The sequence below is a fragment of the Berghia stephanieae genome, chromosome 1, assembly GCF_034508935.2.
Source record: "Berghia stephanieae isolate SIO BIC M18660-M18661 chromosome 1, UCSD_Bste_1.3, whole genome shotgun sequence".
Classification (NCBI taxonomy): Eukaryota; Metazoa; Mollusca; class Gastropoda; order Nudibranchia; family Aeolidiidae; genus Berghia; species Berghia stephanieae.
The window spans coordinates 31,448,230-31,471,777 of record NC_088360.1 but is presented as its reverse complement, the minus strand read 5'-3'; the positions used below and the strand labels follow the sequence as shown (position 1 = coordinate 31,471,777).

Sequence of the window (23,548 nt, the reverse complement as noted above, 5' to 3'; positions counted from 1 at the left end):
AAAAATAAATAAATAAAAAATGAAGAATTTAAAAGCTGTTTTTTTTTTCTTTTCAAAAAAATGTTTTAGTTTCAAAAGGGCATCTAAGTATGAGAACTATGAAAAAGCATGGTTGTGTTTCAATGTATCATCCAATCTATCAAATAATTTAATGATTACATTCTATAAGAGGAAAGGAGGTAGGTAGTTTAATTCTAAATTGTGGGAAGCCGATTTTCTGTTACTTTTGTCTTTTTTTTAAAAGGGACTGCCCGGCAACAATTTTTCCTGGTCTGAAATAAGATACATCACTCACACTGGGATTTGTAAATTGCTTGTTGAGAGGCATCCATGAGCTGAGTATGACAGCACCTCCAACCTTCACGTTTGTGCCGAAAGCTGTGTACAATGCTACGGAGCCCCCTTGAGAAAATCCTCCAATAAATACCCTCTCTGCAGGAATTCCAGAACTGATTTCCTTTTTAATAAGGCTTTGTACTGAAAATATAATAAATAAATTTAGGCTGTCGTTATCTAGAGCTAATAATAATAATAATAATAATAATAATAATAATAATAATAATAATAATAATAATAATAATAATAATAATAATAATAATAATAATAATAATAATAATAATAATAATAATAATAATAATAATAATAATAATAATAATAATAATAATAATAATAATAATAATAAAAATAATAATAATACAGTCCACTCCGGATAATCGCAACACCTTAGGATCAGCGAAAATGTTGTGATTAACCGAAGTTGCAATTAACCGAAGTTGAGTTTCCTGTCCGCGATTACAACATTTTACACATATATATGCTAAACTTAAAACAAGGTGTTGTAAACATTGTTCTTAGTCCACCACAAACCGAGCAATTTGATTGAAACAAAAACCATATGGCATCCCTGTATAGATTTTGACAAGCAAAATAAACTTTTGTGAAAGTCCACATCTTATTCACTTTCACTCTTTTGTTCTCAACATTTGTAAGAGTCAAAGAGATTAGCCGTGATGAGAGACAATAAGCTCTTATCAAACTCTGTCACAATACACAGTTGTCAATCCCAAAACAAAGGATATCGCTCAGTCATTGTCTGCCTGTTGTAAAAACTATGCCCAGCCCTCTCGCCTCCTATTTAATGGCCACAGATGACATCACAAACCCATACTAAAAAGACTCTTTTGTCTCAAATAGAATGGTGACACTCTACTGTAGCAGTAAATCCTGCTCACTCTCGATTTTTCAACCTGTCACGATTTCTTCCATGATGAAATTTAATCTTGATATTTTGGTTGATTGATTTCTTGAATTTACCACTTTTAGGGCAAAAATTTGTTGTGATTAACTAGTGACTTTTATATAGAATTAATTTCGTTTCTTGGGAAATGTTGCGATTAATTGAAAGTTGCAATTAACCGAGTTGCGATAATCAGGAGTGGGCTGTAATAATAATAATAATAATAATAATAATAATAATAATAATAATAATAATAATAATAATACGACTAATACTACAACACTTATCTCTACGACGACTACTACTATTTATACTACTACACAACAATGAAAAAAACGATGATGATGGTGATGATGTATAAAATATAAAAGTGGAAGCAAGAGAAAAATTGGAATATACTTAAAAGGATTACATATTTTATCTATAGCTTGAAATTGTGTTAAACGCAAAGGATAAAAAAAAAAAAATACAATTTAAGATAACTATTAAAAACTTGGATATTAATGCACCGCATTATACTGAGGGAAATATTGTGGCAAGAAAAATTGATGAAATGAACAAATAACTTTGCATCAAAAAGGATGTAAGGAAATCTTCTTTTTATCTTTAAAAAAACATCCTAAGACTATTCTTACGAGTGATCTGTGAACAAAAGTTTATATGATTCATAAACTTAGCATTTTGCCTAGGTTTAATCTCAAAACTGATTTTTGCCTGCTAACATCTTTGAGCATGCAGAGCTAAAATTGCTTTTGGCAAACCTTTAAATATCAGATGCTAAGTGTACGTATTGTGACATCAGCAGCAACAGTCTCTAATTTTGATATAAATTCAGATAATGGGAGCATGGTCAGTGATTGAATGCGTAACATGATAGAAAACTCTTGCTCCATTGTTGTGTCCTTGGATAATGTAGTTTACATAATGTATTACTTTACTCAACTCAAATATATATACACACACAGTCGAACTTGTGTTCGCGACAACTTGTAGAAGGCAGCCACCTGCCATGGCTCACCATTGTATTTTCCTCTATTTTGTTACTGCATAAGGCAGCCACTCTGTAACGCAGCCAACTGTCTAAAACGGCCACTTTTGTGGGGTCCAATGGGCGGCTGCCTTTATACAAGTTCGACTGTATATATATATATATATATATAATATATATAATATATATATATATATATATATATATATATATATATATATATAATATATATATATATATATATATATATATATATATATATATATATATATATATATATGTTTAGCCAATCTCTGATCCAGGAATCAGGGGTTAAAGTTGAGGTCAATCAATCTCCCTAAACACCTCATACTAAGGTTCAAATCCCCTAATATAATGTGATTCAAAGCAAAGGGATTAAATAATACAGGCTGTTTGCTACTTTTTTCTAGCTGATCTCCAGTGACAAAAAAAAAAACAAAAAAAAAAAAAAAAATAACAATAAAAATTAAACCAAAAAAAAACCCCCTGACATATTCAGAAAAACAATTTAAAAATTGAAATCCGTGAATACCCGGGCAATTTTCACCCCTTCCAGGAGCCTAGCTCCTGATCAAAGTTTGTCAATCTAATGTATTCGTCTGAACTAGAGGAAGACATCTAAATTAATGGGAAAAGAAAATGTACAAAAAACAAAATAAATCCATCCTCATGAGAGCAAACTCACATTCTTTAGCTGCATCTTTGATTCCCTGTTCGTCTTCAGGACTGCTTTGAGATAAGCCCTTAATGTCAAACCTGAAAAAAAAAACCCAAAACATTATATTGTTTATTAAAAGAGTAAGAGCATGAAAAACACTTTTACGCATTTCTTATTCAACAAAACGCTTAATTCATCTTGGTACCTTTTCTGTTTTGTGTTTGAAGAAATGATTTAAAATTTCATATTTTCCTTTTCAATTTAGTTTAGCCACACACACACACACAGATTCTCAACAAATTCTTATTACATCAAACTGAGATCCGATATTGCAACACTCTGACAAAATGTCATTGTTTTCCATTTTGGCCACAAATACTTTACGTAAAATGTCAATAATTTAAGATAATCTCCATATTATTCAAAATTCTCAACCCAACCTGTCTTCTTTAAAGTAAGGATTTCTGGTGTAATTTTAATGATATGGGGATTGATACAGGGAGTAAGAGTTTTCTGGTCAAAATTTTTGTAGCTATTTCATTCATAAAATAACTCTTTCAAGTTTATTTCTTATACTTCTTCTGTTGCGATCACTGACAAACTAAAAACAAAAATTAAAGAGAAACAGATAGGTAAGAAGAAAAGAAAAACAAAATACAATTTATTCACATAAACACTGATTTGAACCCCTTAAACAAACAAAAAAAACAAACAAACAAAAACAATTAAGTCTTACCATGAGGGCATGAGCATGCCAGCATTTAGAGATACGGGTTTTGCTGTGCTGAAAAAGACCCACAAAAAAAAAAAAAAGCAATGAAAAGAAGTGCCATTAATTTCTCTCTCTCTCTCTCTCTCTCTCTCTCTCTCTCTCTCTCTCTCTCTCTCTCTCTCTCTCTCTCTCTCTCTCTCTCTCTCTCTCTCTCTCTCTCACACACACACACACACACACACACATTCAATATTTCTCTCAAACTACAAAATACAAAAGGCAAAACAACAATAGGTACAGAAACATTCTATTCAAATATCAAAATCATGCTGAAAACCTAAAACACTTAAAAATCATTACAATGTACTTTTTGACACAAGGTGAGAAAAATAAAACCTAAACTCTTAAAGACAAAAAAAAAAAAAGGAAAGAAAAAGAAACAAATAAAGTATTTCAAGACATTTCTACCTCTATTTATACCTTTTTTAGTTAATGTTTTACGTACTTTTTTTTCATTATTTAACTAGTTACCTGCAGTACTCTGTAGTTGAACATTTGGCCAGAAAACTTGTCCTTCAAATGTCAATCGATTTGATTGATATTTGAAGGACGGATTTTCTGGCCAAATTTTATTATAATGTACATGTATTTCCAGCAGAGTATAGCAGTTCACTAGTTAAAAGGATATCCTACTGCCTGTTTGTATAAAAAGAAGAGTTGAATTAAATGTTTGTCTAAAGCAGGTTATGAGATTGACTGAAAAGTAAAAGTCCACATAATGAACGGGGTAGCTTTCAAAGATGTATATGGAAGTTCTGATGCAAAGAACAGTGGATATACAAATGAAAGATGGATGTCTCCTATACCAGATGTGTTACTCCACTATAAAATAGATCTGAGCTGAGTTGCTATATAAGATTCTATGATATTTTCAAAAGTTCAACTTTACTTTATTTATAGGTTTGCACATACAAAAAAATAAAGAAATAGAGGACTACTTACGCATGAGGACAAACACAACGTATATTTTTCAGAGACAAATCTTTGAACGTAGATGCCCATCCATGACTGAAGGAAGAGAGGTAAAAAAGAAGAAAAGAAAGGATAACAAATTAACAATACTTATTACTTACTTACTGCACATGTTTGTTTTGTTTTTAAGGGTTTTACGGCGCTTGCAACACATTAAGGTCATATCAGCGCCAGTAAAAAGGAAGAAAATGTGATAGTAAAAAGTTCTAGAATTACAATTAAAGCAAAAAAGAAAAGATAAGACAAAGAGGAACTGGTTCAAATAGGGAACAGATGTAGATTCCAAGAGCACACCGTCAGAGTACTTAGTTTGAGATTACCTAAAAGTCTCATCCAGACACAAGCACGGGTCCCAACTAAGAGGAATACACTCAAATGTTTACCAATCATATAATATAATATGTAAACTAAACATAATACAATGCATAACAGAGAGATGATTTACAAAGAAAAAAATATCATCCCCCAAAACTATAATTATACATTCGACTGTTTCCCTCTCAGCTCAGGACTCCGACCAAGGTCAGGACAAAACCAAGACAAAGACAGAAAGCAATTGGAAAACATAAGAGGGGATAGAAGACACCGCAAGTACCTCCCTGCCCGCTATGGGAGGTAGGAACGCCACCCAGCCGGTACTTACTGCACATTACGCCTGTTTGCATGTAGGGAGCAATGAAGGACCTCCAACTTCATCTGTCTGTAGCCATCATCTTCAGGGATCTCCATCTCCCACCCCCCTCCTCTCTCTCTCTCTCTCTCTCTCTCTCTCTCTCTCTCTCTCTCTCTCTCTCTCTCTCTCATCTCTCCCTTCACTGTTCTCCTCCATGTTGCCCGGGGCCTTCCCCTTCTTCTCTTTTCTTTGGGTGTCCAGTGTAGGGAAGTTTTGCTGATGATTATTTCCCCCTTTCTCATAACATGTCCTAGCCACCTCCACCTTCTTCTCATGATGATGTCCTTCATGTCTTCCATTCCACATTGATCTAGCAGTCTTTCATTTCTAATTCTTTTCAGCCAGTAAATGTTCATGATTCTCCTGAGGCACTTTGTATGAAATGCAGACAACTTAATCATGTCTCTATCTGACATCCTCCAGCATTCAGATCCGTACAGAAGTGAAATTAACCATGCTGGTGATTAAATTAGTTTATAAAACAAAAGTTTTAATGTAAATAGGACATTCTGTCCAATTCATCCCTCGACAGGCATTAGAAATATTGGAGTATCCCTGGGAACATGATTTATCAATGAAAATGCAAGTTGACAGCCTCTTTAAAATGCTTAAAACAATTCTTAAGAAAATTTTCACCATAAGAGATTTCCTGACTAAAGATACAATAAAACCCGTCACAACCATTGTTTTATCACGTCTAGACTATTGCAATGGTCTTTCATCTTACATAAGCCTGCCCAGAAGGATAAGAGAAACAAAATCCATTGATTTTACTGTTACATTATTATAATATTAATAAGTTAGGACATAACACTGCTGCTATTGATATTAATGTGGTATACGTTTTATAAGTCAATTTTGTATATTTATTTGTAATGTGCATTGAGCATTACACGGGGATGAAAATGTGCAATATAAATGCCATGTATTATTATCATTATTATTAATATTATAATAATAATAATAATAATAATAATAATAATAATAATAATAATAATAATAATAATAATAATAATAATAATAATTAATATATATATATATATTATTATTATTATTATTATTATTATTATTATTATTATTATCATCATCATCATTATTATTATTATCATTATTATTATTACTATTATTGAAGTTATACATCAATTTCATTATGCTATAAAAGAAGAGTTGTGCGATTGTCTTCAAGGACCAGAGTTTGAGTCCCGATTTGGGGGTGCAAAGTTCTTGAAGAATGCCCATTACTCATACTCACAATCTTTTGGTGTAAAATGAATACCTGGTCACAAAAGCGTTGCTCATTCGGAAAAAAAAATTGAAATGTCGCCTCACAAATGTAATGTTTCATCCAACATGTTAAGCGATATTGTTGGTTGGGACACCTTAAACAGTTCTTTGAGCATGTTTAATGGATTGTGCGCTATATAAATGCTTAAGCTCAAGATATATGAATCTAGATTTATTAAATATAACATGTGATGCGATAGAAGGAATTGATATTGAAAACAGATATATGCTAAATTCAGCATCATCAATCAATCAAGAACTTGATATCAAAGTTAAACTACTACTGCCCCAACTTACCCAGTGTCTCCCAGTCCGTGAAGGAAGATGAGCTGAAAAATGGGGAAAAAATAACCAATGATATATATATATATATATATATATATATATATATATATATATATATATATATATATATATATATATATATATATATATATATATATATATATATATATATACAACATTAAGATAAGATAAATCTTATATATATATAAACAAATCTTTATTGATATAAACATCAAGACAGTTTACAAAATGCAGTGTACTATGGGTTTGTCAAATATAAAGACTGCCAAAAGATCGTTTCTGTGACATTCCCAACAAAAATACTCTATAAATAAGTAAATTTGAAAAACTAAGGAAAACAAATCGTTTTCATCAATTTCTATAAATTGTATAATGTGAAATAAACCAAAATACTGGCGATCTCGATTAAATAGAAAAGCAGAAAGAGTTTCTCATAGGTTCAAAAAAAGTGTGGACAGAGTAACTTCTTTAGTGTTTTCCCCAAATAACTTAGTATTTTAGTATTGCAATTATTTGCGTGAGGAACATTACGAAAACGACCCTCTGACGCAGCCTGGGTACGTGTGCTGTACTACTAATTCAAATATGATTAATGGGTACCATAACACACTTTTTATACTCATATGTAACAAATAATTCGTAACAGTGAGACAATGTGAAATTCAAGAGAGAGAGAGAGAGAGAGAGAGAGAGAGAGAGAGAGAGAGAGAGAGAGAGAGATATATATATATATATATATATATATATATCTGCACAAAAATGGGCTTAGGCGGAAATAGGGATCGCTTTCTTTTTCTTCTCTATTTTGTTCATGGCTTGGCGATTGAAAGCGGTCTTCAAATGGCTTGAACTTTAAAAAATAAATCTTTTTTAACAATTCCCTTTGACTTTGCACGGTGTCAAATCACAGACTGAAAGTATTCAACAAAGGAGGGGCTTTACCATGTAATGCCTTGTTGGGTAATATCATTGGAAATCATCGTCACCACCACCCCTCCCCCAACACACACACACACACACACACACACACACACACACACACACACACACCACTAATATCTGGGGCCAGTAGCGTACTTATAGAGAGCCTTGTGCGGGACTCCTTAATGACTTCCAAATTTTACTCACACCCTAGTCGTCATAAAAACAATAAGACCATAGACTGTCAATTGCCATTATCAGCATTAAGACACAAATGGACCAAAAGTGCTACCGGTCCAAGAAAAGAGAGTGGGGAAGAGGGGGAGGGGGGAATGAAGGCATGCCATCACAACACACAGTAAATCAATAATGAACAATAAGTACTCGTGAGGACGGATTGTTGAGTCCCCAACTATATCCCGCTTACGGTGGTACCGGGTTCGATATCCTGACAATTCACTAAAGATATGAAAGAGTATGAAACAGTGCTAGACAAAGCAGAGAGAGAGAGAGAGAGAGAGAGAGAGAGAGAGAGAGAGAGAGAGAGAGAGAGACCATCCAAAAAATTAGCCTGCCTTGACTGGGGATCGAATCTCAGACCTCATGATTATTGGTCAGGCGTGCTACGATTACACCACAGAAATTACCCGATAGTTGGGACGATTTAATGCCTATATTCTTCACAAGGATACGTGTTTCCGCTGTTTCTCTCGCTGCATCACAAAATACAAAACAACAAACACGAGTCAACGAGGACGAAGACGTTTAATTAGCTCCAATCAATTTTCTTTTTAATGAAAACTGTTATTTTTCATTTTTAGTTGTCTCTTTGACTATTTCATATGAAAAGGACAGAAGCTCGCACCAAATGAATCAGAAAACGAAAATAAATAAATAATAATAATGTTAAAAAAACAAACAAAAACAAAACAAGACAAAAAAATAATATAAAAAAAATAAAATATATATATATATATATATATATATATATATATATATATATATATATATATAATATATATAAAATATATATATAAAATAAATAATATATAATAAATATATATATATAAATAAATATATATATATATATATATATATATATATAATATAATAATATATATATATATATATAATATATATATATATATATATATAAATATATATATATATATATAAATATATATAATATATATATATATATATATATATATATATATATATATAACTTTTTTTAATGGTGTTAGCCGATGTGTACTTATTTAGCAGGTCTGGAAGCCCATTTTGTTATGGTCCCATTGCCGCAATGGAATACTCTCAAACCACGCAAAATGTGTATATTCCACAGTGTAAAAACAGGTACTAATCGCGTCGGGTTATCAGACCTGTGCACGTTGGTGTTAGACAGTTCTATCGTTGCACAGAAATACGAAGAACTCGAATACGACACACACACACACACACACACACACACACACACACACACACACACACACACACGAAAGCCATACATACGTATTTAACATTAAATTAATACTACCCAAGTTGCATCCTTACCAAAAACAAAAAAAAAAAGTACAATATAATTCGTGGTCTTTGTGTTACATTGTATCATCGTGGTCTTTATGTTACATTGTATCATTTAATAACGCATTCTCGTTTCGTTATTCAAACTTGATGAATGCAATATACCAAACTTTCAGAAATGAAACAATCGAGAATTGTCATTTGAACGAGCAATAAATGGCCATTAAATTAAAAAAAAACAACAACATACCCAGTAATAACAATAAATTTCAAATAACAGTTTGGAACATTTTTCAGAAGGGGGACTGGACATCCAGCAATGAACGCTAAAGCGATTTTAGTTACGAAAGAGTATAGTAGAACTGCATATGTGGCTATAATTATAAAAAGTCTTAGTGAAGATGATATTAAGCTTGAATGAGGTATGGAATCAAAACGAATGTAGCAACGCTTGAACGATATCATCATGGCTAGAAAGGCTGATGTATAATTATGGAATAACTCGTGTAAAACCAACTCTATCTATTCGCATTGAAATTTAGAATCTTTGCCAATATTGAGTTCCACGGATCGACATCCATCTCATGCCACTCTTTAATTCTTATTCAACCGACAGACACTGTATTTATGCACACCCTGCTTTCTATTTTGATGGTTTCTCTATGCAATAGCTGAAGTATATATTTCTACAATTTCGACTCATCTAACTCCCACCGCGTGAATAAGTTGACTCAATTATTTTTTAAAGCGATCTTTGCCAAACACACAATATTATCACCATCCTTCGTTAAAATGTGCACCCGAAGGATTTTTCTAAAAACAAAATTCAAAGTTTATGATAATGGTCATATTAAGGCACGTAGACATAACCTACTTTTCAAAGTCACTGGAGTTATACTCTTTTAGAAATCCGGAGTAATGAGGCATACATAATATAAGGGTTTGAATCTGTGACTGAACAATACAAAGCTGAATGATTCAACATTATACAATGGCCCGAACGCAAAACAATAGTTGTCGGACACCATCACGAAATAGACGACAAAGGTGACATATGTGTCTTCTCCCACAATCGTTAAATGCAGACTCAATTGGCTTCGAATGAAAACTGGGCAACCAAACAAAACAACGAATTATATATATATATATATATATATATATATATATATATATATATATATATATATATATATTAAATTAAATAATAAATTCAAATAATAAATAAATAAATAAATGAACAAAAGAGGCTTTTCAAAAACTTCAGAATATAGCCAATTAACAAACTCTGCATCCTAAGACATTGAAACCTATCGTTCAACAAACCATTTTCAGTTGCACAACGTTTAAGGCCGGTGGTCAATCTCTCCAAGATAATTGGCCAGGCTATAAGTCAGAAAGAAACATATCCTTCATAGTATTCATAGCATCTAGAATTAAAGGGGTCCTAATTGGAGATTTAAACTTCAGGCAGCGTACAACCGGTGACGCCACCACAAGTCATCCTTGATTTAAGATATATGTGTATATATATATAATATATATATATATATATATATATATATATATATATATATATATATATATATAATATATATATATAGCGTAACATCCGTAAAAGTGTTTAAAACGCCCTGAGAGGAGTCCTAGGTTAACAACAATGCTGTAGTTATACTTTCTTTTCCTAAGAGATGGGGCTGTTGCCGACCAGGTACCTGTTTAACACTTTAGTAAGATGAGAACATGTGAGTAAAGAGTATTGTCCGAGGACTCAAACTTTGCGTCGCCCACAACGGGTCTCGAACCTACAGGTCGCAAGCAAGCGTCATACCAATAGGCTGCGACCACAACGCCCAGCAGCATCTGACCAATCAATTAGGTTGTTTTGGTAAACAGTAAATTGGCATGGCAACAGCCCTATAAATAGCAAGAAACTCTTGATGAGAACAAGAAAGCCTTCAGATTTCAATGAAATGCGTGCAAGCATTAATTAGCATAGACCAATATCATACACTATGTTAACGCGTCATAAATCAAGGCTACCTTTCCCTTTCAACATCTTGCTAAGTTGACCCCATCCCCCCTCCTAACCCCCACTCATTCCATTCTTTCTTAAAATGTACGCCATGATTGAGCTATATGGAATTGAATCCAAATCTCTCATTTGCCCTTGTTCTATCAAAATCGCTTCTCAAAAATATGACAATCATTGAGACATTATACTGCCAATGTAGGTACTACAAAGATCACGACACCTTGCTGAAAACAATTAAATGACATTACAACGAATAAGAAAATCATCAGAAGGTTCACAAAACATATGTGACCCATCATGTCTATTAAGTATTGATGAAGACAACTAAATGTAACGTCAGAATTGCAAAATGGGAAGTTTTCACGGTTTGAGAATCTGTATTCACTCTCCCCAACAAAAGCGTTCCATCAAACTATCATTTCATAATAGTACCATTCTGACAATAATGGATTGAGAATAATAATATCTTAAAGTGAATTAACAAAAAAAAAAAAAAAAAAAAGCACATACAGAAACACTTGCAAATGCACACACTAACATATAACCCCGAACAGCTACAAAATCATAAGGAAAATATTTTCTTTCTAGTAGCTTCCAATATTGGGAGCAAAGAATTAAAATATTGACATTGAATTATACATAAAAAGAGTTTTCACCATGAACTTTACTGAGCACAACTCTTCTTCCGGTTGGCACATCTGCGCGACAACCCAGCACAGGAAGCAGGGATTGGCATATACCCGTCTGAAAGAGGGATTAGGCGGCAGTGTTATTGAGATGGATGAGGGAGAAAAGGAGAAAGAGAAAGACGAGGCTCGAGTGGACGTAAGCCGCCTTCGTCGAACACAACGGTACTATTGAAAGTACGTATTAGTATTATACGTCTCAGTTATTGCTCACCGACCGAACAATATTAAACAAGGAAGCCTGTATAAACATGTTACTTTTCTTGCCGGAAAAAAAAAACAAACAAAAACAAGCAAAACGATAATAATAATAATAATAATAATAATAATAATAATAATAATAATAATAATAATAATAATAATAATAATAATAATAACAACAACAACAACAATAATAATAATAATAATAATAACAAATTATACAACCCCCCCCCCCCCCCCAACAAAAAAATAATTAATAAAACATAAAACAAAAAGGAAAAAAAAACACACAAGAAAAAAAAACAAAAAAAAACACAACAAAACAAAAGAGAAAATGCAATAAAAAACAACTGCGACAAACAGAAACTATCGATGCGGGGATAATCAAAGCATAGTGGGCTGATTTGGAATATTCGTTTTGAAATATTATATTTTTTAAAAATCAACTGTGAGTAAATCACACGTCCGTGGTGTAGAGTTATTTATTTTATTTTAGTTTTGTGTTTATTATTATTATGATTATGACTATTATCATCATTATTATTATGACTATTATTATTATTATTATTATTATTATTATTATTATTATTATTATTATTACTATTACTAGTTAACCGTTTTGTAACCCCCCTTTAGGTCATACCAGCCTGATGGGGGTACATTCGATACAATTTTAGGCTATGGAATAGATAAAAGCTCAGATCACGGGTTCATTATCGAACCAAGCATGACTATTGGGACTTGACAGTCTCTCGGCAAATTAATGAATGATAAATAGATAAGTGAATAAATAAATAAATTTAATATGTCTGCCAAAATCGATGTTACTAGCATTCGTCAGGGACAAAATGAAAGAGAAAAAGTAAAGTTTTAAAAATCAACTTTTTAGCCATTGCCACAACCTCTGAAATTAAAAAGTTCCATATTTTTATTTATTTGTTTAATTTTTTTTTTTCAATTTTCGCTTGTTAACCAAGCAAGGTCAGGATAAAAAATAATTTGAAATACCAAGGGGGTGTTTTTAATGTTAGCATTCTGGCAAGGGCTTCTATCCGAAGCAAACAAAATAATCTTGACTTTCTTTCCAGGGTAAAACTGGACGAAGGCCGTCGATTGTGTGCAGAAGGCTCTCAGGGTAAATTAATGCTACCGATTTACATCCGGTCAGATTATACTCTCATGAATTTAAGGCAAATGCCATTAGTCGTTTCATTTAGTGCACCGAATGGGTCATGGACTATTATAACGAATAAATAAAATTGAACAAATTCAAATAGCATGTTTTCGCAGAGGAAACGAGATTTGTGGAGGGGACTGAGAGAAAAGAAAGACAAATAAAATATGCAAATCATGAAATTTGCACGCTGAGGATCCCCCCCCCCCCCTCCCCCCTTCCAGACGGAGCCAGTTGCATTATGCAGTGTATGCAGCATTGGATATAATCTCTTAGTGTGAAATACTCAAAAGAGAAAGGGGAGGCCGGCGGATTCAGTTACAGCCAAACCTGTGTAAAGTGGACACCACTTGATCATGAGCCAAGTGTTCTTCGGGTGCCCTCTTTACACAGATGACCGCTTGGCAGTAACTCATTTGGGGATTTGAAAAAAAAGGGGAACCGAACACTATCATGTCGCATCGCATTGCCAGAGGGTTATAATAATAAGCATATTTCTATAGCGTCTTTTGTCGAAACTTCAAGGTGCTGTATAAGAAGAAAAAAAAACAACCCATAAAACAAAAACCCCCAAAAAAACAGTGTATTATTTACCCAGGTTACAAGAACATTGCGAGACCAAATCAACCAATATCAAAATATTAAGAGCATAAAACGGGCATCAAAAACATCATCAATACATTAGTCGCATACAATACATTTAAAATTCAATAAAGTAAATATTTACTGAGATATGTTTTCAGTAAAAAAAAAAAAAATATATATATAAATAATATATATATATATATATATATATATATATATATATATATTATATATATATAATATATAAATATATATATATCTATAGAACTCGAAAATCTCATAGATTGAGGGTGATAATTCCAAATCGTGGGTCCGAATTTCATAAAAGACCTATCACCAAATTATTTAAGTTTAGTCTAAGGAGATTATAGCAATTTAAAATCGTGGGCTCTAAGATTTCTCAGAGGGACGTACGGTTGGAGTAAGTGTTGAATGTGTGTGTGTGTGGGGGGGGGGGGGGGGATAGAAGACTCAACTATACCAAAGCAGACAAGGGTTCAATGCAGGCTTTTGATTGCAATTGCCCATTTAATAAGTTTCTTTACTTCTCCGTTTTTATTGTCTTAATGCGTCTTTTAAAACAATTTTTAAATATTTTTTCTCTCATTACTGTAATATTATTTTTTATTCACATTTCATTTGAAAACTGCGTGGATTGTATGCAACAATTATTATCAAATCCAGAAAGTATCACCCAAAATAAATAAATTAAATAAGTATATAGAAACAAATTTTTTAAAAAGCCAATATGGAAACAAAAAATGACGAGGCGTCATAAACCGACATTGATTTCACAAATTAGCCATCATCCGAAACATCACAATTTAAACCTCTGAGAACAAAAAATCTCCCAATTACAATTGTATTATTTGTATTGTCAATAAAGGCAGCATTCAATACCCCCCCCCCCCCCCCCCCCCGCGCACACACAACAAACAAACACCGTACATTCGCTCTCCAATTCACCACTCCATCTCTCTCTCTCCTCTCTCCTCTCTCTCTCTCTCTCTCTCTCTCTCTCTCTCTCTCTCTCTCTCTCTCTCTCTCTCTCTCTCTCTCTCTCTCTTTCCATAGCTCTTTTACTTTACTGTTGTACTTTTCAGTTATTTACTCCTATCTTATATCATGATACATGCAGTAAACTGAATACGTACTCGAATGACTGATTGATACGTTCACGTGAGAGTGAGCATTACAATGGAGCCGCCGTATTATAGATTTCTAACTAGCATTATCACAGCCACAGAGTGAAATCATTGACAAGAATTGTTAAAGCGCAGAACTCACACAAATGAGTCCCCGCAGGAAAAATTGATTTTTCCAAAACCAGACGTCATAATCTTCACGATAAATCTATTTAAAACCAAGAAAAGAAGGAAGAAATGTGGAATAAAATTAAAGAAGAAAAAACAAACAAACAAAAACAACAACAACATCAAAAACAAAAAACAAATCCAAACCCTGTGTTGTATAGAAATCATGACCTCCAAGAGACTATGAATCAAGAGTAGAACAATGAGGGGAGATAATGCCGTGGTATGATTATGTTGCATATATGCAACATATCAGGGTATCAACTAATACGCTATCCCTTTTGTCAACGGTACAACGGTATCATCCTATGTGTAAACAATACGGGACGGTATCATAATGGTAACCAGCAATGGTATGTGTTTGTAATTGGCAAGATGAGTAACACAGGTCACTGTGATATCATAATGTGTATATTTATATCGATCAAATAATACGACGAGAGAGAGAATGGAATGAGACACAGACAGATAGTCCAAAAATGGGCAGCGCAGTTGACGTGTAATGAATCAGTGTGGTGTCAGGAGGAGCACATCTAATTGTTTTGTTCGTAGTGTTTCTTCTTCGACTAAATAACAGTTTAAAATCAAAATGAAGAAGGCATATAGCATTTTGAATTATATATGCAACAAGTAATTTGACGCTGAATACAATGCTTGAATTTCTATACAACAAATGCATTGAAAGATGTTTTCAGCTCGAGCATTGGATTTCTTAAATCAGGACGGTTTGTAGAGACACAGTGTGTGACGGCAACAAGAAAAAAAAGTACACACGAACACAAACAATTAATGCTGTGGTCTTCAAGTTCAAACTCTAAAAAGACGAGAACAAGGAAGACAGTGGTTAGCTTTGTACGTCGAGGTGGTGACACTGAAGAAAATCATTTAATTGGAATAATAATGGGGAAAGTATCGGTAAGTAATAATTATAAATCAAACTGTGGTACAAAACTTTCGAGTTGCGATTTCCACAATAAGTAATAATGGCATAATAAACGGTGCTATGCAGATGACGCTGCACTAATAATGGCTTTCACACCAGACAGTTTACAAACATTGATGGACAAACTAGTCGATGGAAGTGAAAAGAAAGAATTAAAGTCGAAGGTGAAAAATACAGAATGTGTGGTAGCTAGCAATGAAAATAATGAAATACAATTATATTTGACAAGCAAAAGAGAGAACATCAAATAATTTAAAAGGTTCAAATACTTAAAATTAACATAAAGCATGTCGTTACTAACTCAGTAATACAAAGGTCTACAAAATTGCAATGACAGAAACATGTAATGTCTTTCCAACGTTACTGTACGGTTGTAAAACGTGAGCCCAAGATGCAGATTCAGCATGGATTAATTATAACTTAAAAACGCATGTCCTCATTACTAATCAGTTAGAACAAGTTTGTCAATTTGGATTAAGACAATTTTCTTTGTAACGATGTAGAAAATCAGTTATGTCTCATATTGGTATGTTATAGTTTATTTAGGCTTCATTAGCGTGAAAATACAGGAGAGAATCATGTACAGAGGGCAGTTTCCATATTTCTCTATCAAACACAGGGGACGACTCTCGAATTATTTAGAATATGTTTTATGTTTTAATTCAGGGTAGATGGTATAGTAATGTGTATGTAAAGAGTTTGTGTATGTGGATGTGGAGAAGTTTCCGTATGTGGATCTGAGTATACGGGTGTGTATGTCTGAAGGCGTGTTAGTGTGTATGCTAGATTATATAGTCTGAGTGATTGTAAAGCGCCATACAGTACTTGTCAGTGGATCAATGGGCCCTATATAAGTATATTATTATTATTATTATTATTATTATTATTATTATTATTATTATTATTATTATTATTATTATTATTATCATCATTATTATAAGAGTTTGATTTTTGGCAAATTAAAGGGTTCCAATTCAGTATCAACTCTTGAGAAACTCGAATACTCTTACCTCGCATGTATAATGGCTGCTATACCTCGTTTGTATAATAAAAATATATAGCCATCCAGTATTTCTTTATACCCTAAAGGCACGTTGAACTGGAGTTTCCCATGGTTCCTGTAACGTTAAATGGGGTGCAGCTATTGCTTGAGGCCCTTTGAATGACGTCAGTTAATTGCTAAGAACTCTCTGCTAGAGCTATGAAAAACTCAGCTAGCCAGTCATTGCCGGGACATCACATTTGCGACTATTACTATTAATAATGCCGATTGTGTATGGCGACTGCTTTTTTCTTGATAGCAGCCAGGATAGAATAATCCAGTATCTCCACTTCAGAGTAACCCCAATAGATTTATGACGGTTTTAGTTTTAGTAGCTTAAAATAACCATCTGATGGGAATTTTAGGCCAAGGTAGAGTGGATATTAATCAATATGCCACGATTTGGTCAATTGTTTGAATGAAATGATCCAGTGCAAAACGAGTTTTTAAAAATATACATCATTGATGTAAGTGTCCTAATGTTTTCAGACAGGCATAGTTGGGATAGTATGAAAACAGCAACAGATGACAATCAATGACTCGTGCTCTGTCCATTATGCTATGAATATTCGCATTTTATCTCTTAATCATTTAATACATGAGCATAAGTCATTTGTGATCACGTCATTTTGATCAACTTCACATTTACGGTTCAAAAATATTTATTCTCAATACCTCAATATTCTGTTTAATGTTTCAGTACTTGCTTTTTGTTACAATGAGGGTCCAGATAGCTCAGTTGGTAGAGCACTCAATTCACATGAATTGGCTAGGGACCAGGTTCAATCCTGGGTGAAGTCCTGATTTTTTTCTGACCCAGATCCGCTAAATAGTGATTGGGTAGCTGGGTCTGTTAGATCTGGCAGAAACCACTTTAATTGCTTTTGTCAATGTACACTATTATCAGGTTAAACTCCGGCCCCGAAGGACTACCACCTTACTTTAAAAGACCAGTGCCAAAACCAATCATGCAATGTTATTGTTCGTTTAATGCTCAGAAACTATGGTAAACTCTAGCCCCATTGCCTTTAAGTTTAAGGCTCTAAAAGGTTTTATGATATAATCATATCATTTGCACCACTATTTAAAGAAACAAAAATCAACGAGTGCTCAGAAATCCCAAACTTAACTTCCCAGCAAAAGCTGAAAACTTATCCCAGCTTGTATGTCTAAAAGCATTAGGACAGTAAACGCAAAGACACTTAAATCAGCAAATACAACATTCGTAGGTATTTAACATCAAAACTGCAGACAAAATTGTTATTGACAAATATTCCAATCTTACTGAATATACTTCAAGTAAATGTTTAACTCATCTTGGCAACTTCAATATTCATTTCAATGAAAAAGATGATCCAACACACAACAAATGCTGCACCTATTAAGTTCCTCAGCAGGCCCATCAAATCCTTTACGATCTGACGCAATCATAAGGACCTGCATTTGACTGGGTTGCCACAAATGATCCAAGCATCATCTCTGACCTGGATATTGAAAATCTGACCTTGAATTAATGTCTTTTCAAAAAATTGTGCTACGGGAATCACCAGCTCTTTATCAAGAGTAATATAATTTCAGACTGCAGTATGTGAAAAATAAATAAATATATTATTCTATAGCACAGATAATAGTTTCAGTTTTAGTAAGTGATGTGAATGAATTAAGCTATTTTAATTTTGTGCATTTTACATTGTGATTCACCATGGACAAATAGATGCCTTTCGTGTTAGCAGTCAGAGATCAGATGGTCTCGGCTGTTGATCAACAATAATTATGGTGATATACTGATAATGATAACAATGATGATTATAAGTATATACACTTATATTGTGCAATTTACCCCTCACTGAGTAGAGGCTACTGAGCGCAACCTGTGACACAAAACCATTATATAATTGTATTATTATAATGCAAACATGTCCCTTTTTTTCTTTTACAATCCCATTACTACGTTTGCTGAGCCCGTTACCAAGAACCGGACACCCTTGAACGGAAAAAGAAAATTAAATTGCGCACATCATTTTCAGGCCCTGTAGACTTTGCGTCTTCATCACACAGGAAGCGCTCAATGTTCAGCCCGATTAGTTATTGAGAAAGTTCTTTATTTGAGAGTCCCCCAGGGTTCTGTACTTGGTCCTGTAATTGCATATCATACCTTTGAGTCTCACCATAAGAAAGCATGCCATTCATTATTACATGTATACTGTTGATCTTCAACTTTACAAAAGTATTAACATCAATAATCTTGATACTCGATCTTAAATATTACCAGAGAGTGAAATCAATCTGTCAACTCCTGGACTGAAACTTAATGCAGAAAAAGAGAGAAATAATTCTTTGCTCTACAGAAATAGAAAATTAAAAATGATAAGCCTAGCTAGTACCATCACTATTGCTGTCACCAACTTGTCATTCACAAATTCAGCACAAAATCTCAACATTTTTCTTGAGTCATATGTTCATGGACTTACCAATTGATCACAGTGTCAAACTTATATACATAGCTGCCAACTTTTCAAAAATAAAATAAGGAACGCCCATTTGGCCCGGAATGAGGGGACGACGTGCACCCCCCCCCCCCTTTCATTGAATCGCAACATAAAAGTCAGCCTTTTTAATTACTACAACTAACACCAACAAATTTAAGATGACAGAGGCTAGTTCAAATGTTGTTAAATTATATATATGGAACTCCGAATGAGGTCTCAAATGAAACTTTTATTATCAGACAGCCCCATTAGAACGCCTATAGTGTTTTGTAGCTATGTCTAAGTTAAACTAATGTAACTCCCTGACTGATGTGAAAATTAAAAAAAAAAAAGCTATAAAAAGAGTTAAACAATTGTGCAGCAAGATTGGTTCTTGTGAAAACTAGACTCAACAGCTTCCAGAGTGGGCAATGACTGAATAGAAAATATATTTGTTTAGTTACAGATCCCTGGATTCAACTGCTACCATTCACATCCAGGATCTTTTGGTCCCATAATAACCACCCCGCATGCTAAGATTCCAAAATTCCAAACTGCTAAACATTCACAAAATCCCATTTAAAACGTTTTGGACATAGGTTTTTCAGCAAAGTTGGATCACAAACCTGAAACACCTCTGTCCATGACACTTGCTACAAGTCTTCAGAGTTTTAAAAGACTTTTGAGATTGAAGGCACAGTCGTAAAAAAAATACTTGGGATAGCTTTTGTGTGCGTGCATACAATCCCTATATTTTCTATACCTATTACCAAATTACATGTGTAGCTATAGAAAGGGGCTAAATAAATCTACTCCAAATCATATTTTTTTTAAAAGACTACAGTCACACCCAATCTGCATATTTCTGGTATATGCGGAGATAAGAAGAATATGAATATAAATAGGTTAAATTGGCAAGTAAGTAGCTTAGAGAGAGAGAGAGAGAGAGAGAGAGAGAGAGAGAGAGAGAGAGAGAGAGAGAGAGAGAGAGAGAGAGAGAGAGAGAGAGAGAGAGAGAGAAGAGGGAAGGGAGAAATGAGAGAGAAGGGGAGGGGACAGATTTGTCATAAAGTGATCTGCGCTGGGCGAGTGTGGGTGGTGAAGGAGATCATGTGACTGCATTTAAATTTGATATGGAGACAAAGAAGGGGGGCGAAGGAGGAGAAAGAGGAGCTCAGTGACCAGCTGATGACAGACATAAAATTCAATTGGAAAATCTAATATTCTGAAGTGTATAAAATAGTGAATGATAATTAACAATGGATAAATATTGAATGCATAGAGAAAATTATGTCAGAAACGATTTGGATACATAAGTGCTTGAAAAGATTACCAAAAGTTGAATATTGGCAATAACTATAACTCCACACAAAACCTTCCAAATAAATATAGATAACTGCCATCAACAAAGCAAGCCTGAATGCCATGTACCTAGCCTGGCCTCAACCGATTGGCTACATTCATTACAGCGCCCTGAGCCTTGACCTAGCCTGCCAGGCTAGATTCACGTCACCGTCAACCTAGCCTGGCCATACCTGGAAGGCTACATTCAGGACACAGTGAATGAAGCCACTACGTATCTGGTTTTGTTTTTCTTGTATTCAAGTGACTGTCAAATGTAAATTGATCCTCGATAAGGGGGCTAATACAGTAAAAAAGAAGAAGAAAGTTTTTACAGTGAGTAGGCTGATTCCAGCCTGGACAAGTGCCGGTTAGCCAATGTAGTACTAGATTAGGTTAAAATTTGAATAACATAACTGCATTATTTTTCACATTATCTGAGCCGTTCTGGTATCATAATAATGAGAGATCAAGCTTTCTTTAAAAGTGATTGAAATCATTGTAGGCACATTTAGTCAAAAATTATAATTTGGTAATAATTACGTCATTTTAAAACGGCTGCGGTTATTCGGACTCAAGTCTGAATAGTCTCCCGTGGCTATTCGGACTCAAATTCAAATGCGCATGTGCAATCAACATGTTTTTTGGACTCAGTCTGAATAGTCTCCCGTGGGAGCATAGCTTTTGTTTGTTGTTTAAAAAAAAAAAAAATTTTTATTATTTATAATTAAACAAAATTAATGCAAATCAAAATTACCATTGTAGTAACTATCAACAGGTAGTCTAAACCCGCTTTATTTGACGAGATAGACAAAATCATGGATCAATTGGAAGGCAGATAGAAATAAAACAGAAAATGAGTTAAAACTCTTCAAAAGTAACAAAAGTCAAAGTAACCGTGGTATAAATGAAAAGTTTTTCAAACAACATAAAACAATGTCCAAATAAAATCAGGATAAAATTAAATCATTATAAAATTACATTATATTCTGACAGGGTGAGACAGGCAACAATCCTTCTACAATCCAAAGTAGGGAACTGAACTGAGTCAGTGTGATATGGGCAACACAAAATTTCTTCTGAAGTCTTTTTCTATGTCTTTATCAGTTCCACGCAAGCCCATTGGAGTAAGTCCGAATAGCCACGGGAGACTATTCAGACTCGAGTCCGAATTGCTACTTCACTTTAAAACTGTTGTAATTTTTTTCAAAATTGAGAGAGCAAAAAAAAAAAAAGGCATCTAGATAATTCATTTATCTATGTTTATGCCAAATTTCATCAAGATTGGAGGCAGCGCAGTTTGTTTAATTTTGGCCTTCAGTTGTCAGTACAAAGCTAATCAAAAGTCCCGTTTCAATGAGTAGTCAGCTTATCTTTTTATCGAGAGGCAGTCTACTAGTGGGGGAATATTCCCAGTGACAGACTGAACTTTTTGAGTAGTAAAAGCATCATAACTTGAAACCGTTCATTTTAGATCTAAAACAAAGTCAAAGGTATCATATCAAATTAACTGAATCATAGACGTCTATTTAAATTTAAATTAAATTAAAGTACTTTACTTAGCTTACTTCGGCTTTGTGATTCATTGGATACAAAACAATGCAGTGGAGATTTTTCACTTACGCAAAAAGCCTTTCCACTTTCACTTAAAAGTCAAAATGCATTCTCCACAGCAAGAAATCCAAATTGAAAGGTCTAAAATGAAAGAGCACACAAAGAGAATGAGAATTGAATCAGTATTTCACATAAACTTTGATTTTGATCGAAATTTACAGTCTGAATTTTGTTCTGGTGTCGACTCAATACCAAAGTCCTCTCAAAACTTCGGACAAAGAATATACGAAACAACGATTTATCGATAAGTTTTCAAGATAAGAAGTTGGGTACTCACAGAAGCAGTGGCCTTTTCTTTAGGAGGAATAACGACTGGCTGTGTCATACTTGAAGATGATGAGGCTCCCATAAACTGACGACACAGTAAGGCAAAACCTGAAGTGAGAAGGACGAATACAAATCCTTTAATTAATGAATTTTGCATGTACAGAATACATCAAGTCGCTAACACAACTACAACAAATCCGGCACGGCAAATGTACTAAAAAGTAGCTAAATCATACGTTGGCTTCTGTGCAACAGCTGATTTATGTGGAGAGAAAAGCTGATGGTCAACATTGCATTGATAATTTTCGCTTCTCACGTCTCGCAAAATCGCGGTTGCCGCCTGCATCTCTCGAGATGTAAACACAGTTGTGTGAGGATCCAGAGATGCAAAACGTACAAACATGATAAACCCGAAATTTTTTTGCCATATGAAAATTGTTGGGGGCGGGGAGAGGGGAGGTTGAATAAAATTGAAATAGCCAGTAAATGATCTCTTAGGCTTTCCCATTCTGTGTAGTTTGGATGC

At 33.8% G+C, this 23,548-nt stretch overlaps 1 protein-coding gene across 1 annotated transcript in view; it reads right to left on the bottom strand.

The window, feature by feature from the left end:
• The window catches only part of LOC144971833 (acyl-protein thioesterase 1-like), a 28,857-nt gene extending 5,514 nt beyond the window's left edge, over positions 1 to 23,343 (bottom strand). The window contains exons 1-7 of the mRNA XM_078912910.1: positions 23,259 to 23,343; positions 23,033 to 23,130; positions 6,903 to 6,934; positions 4,619 to 4,684; positions 3,641 to 3,688; positions 2,932 to 3,002; positions 296 to 477 (exon numbers count right to left, since the gene is read on the bottom strand). Of these exons, the coding sequence (XP_078769036.1) occupies positions 296 to 477; positions 2,932 to 3,002; positions 3,641 to 3,688; positions 4,619 to 4,684; positions 6,903 to 6,934; positions 23,033 to 23,130; positions 23,259 to 23,313 (552 nt within the window). The 5' untranslated portion in view covers positions 23,314 to 23,343. The remainder of the gene's footprint in view (positions 1 to 295; positions 478 to 2,931; positions 3,003 to 3,640; positions 3,689 to 4,618; positions 4,685 to 6,902; positions 6,935 to 23,032; positions 23,131 to 23,258) is intronic.
• Positions 23,344 to 23,548: the final 205 nt, after the last annotated feature.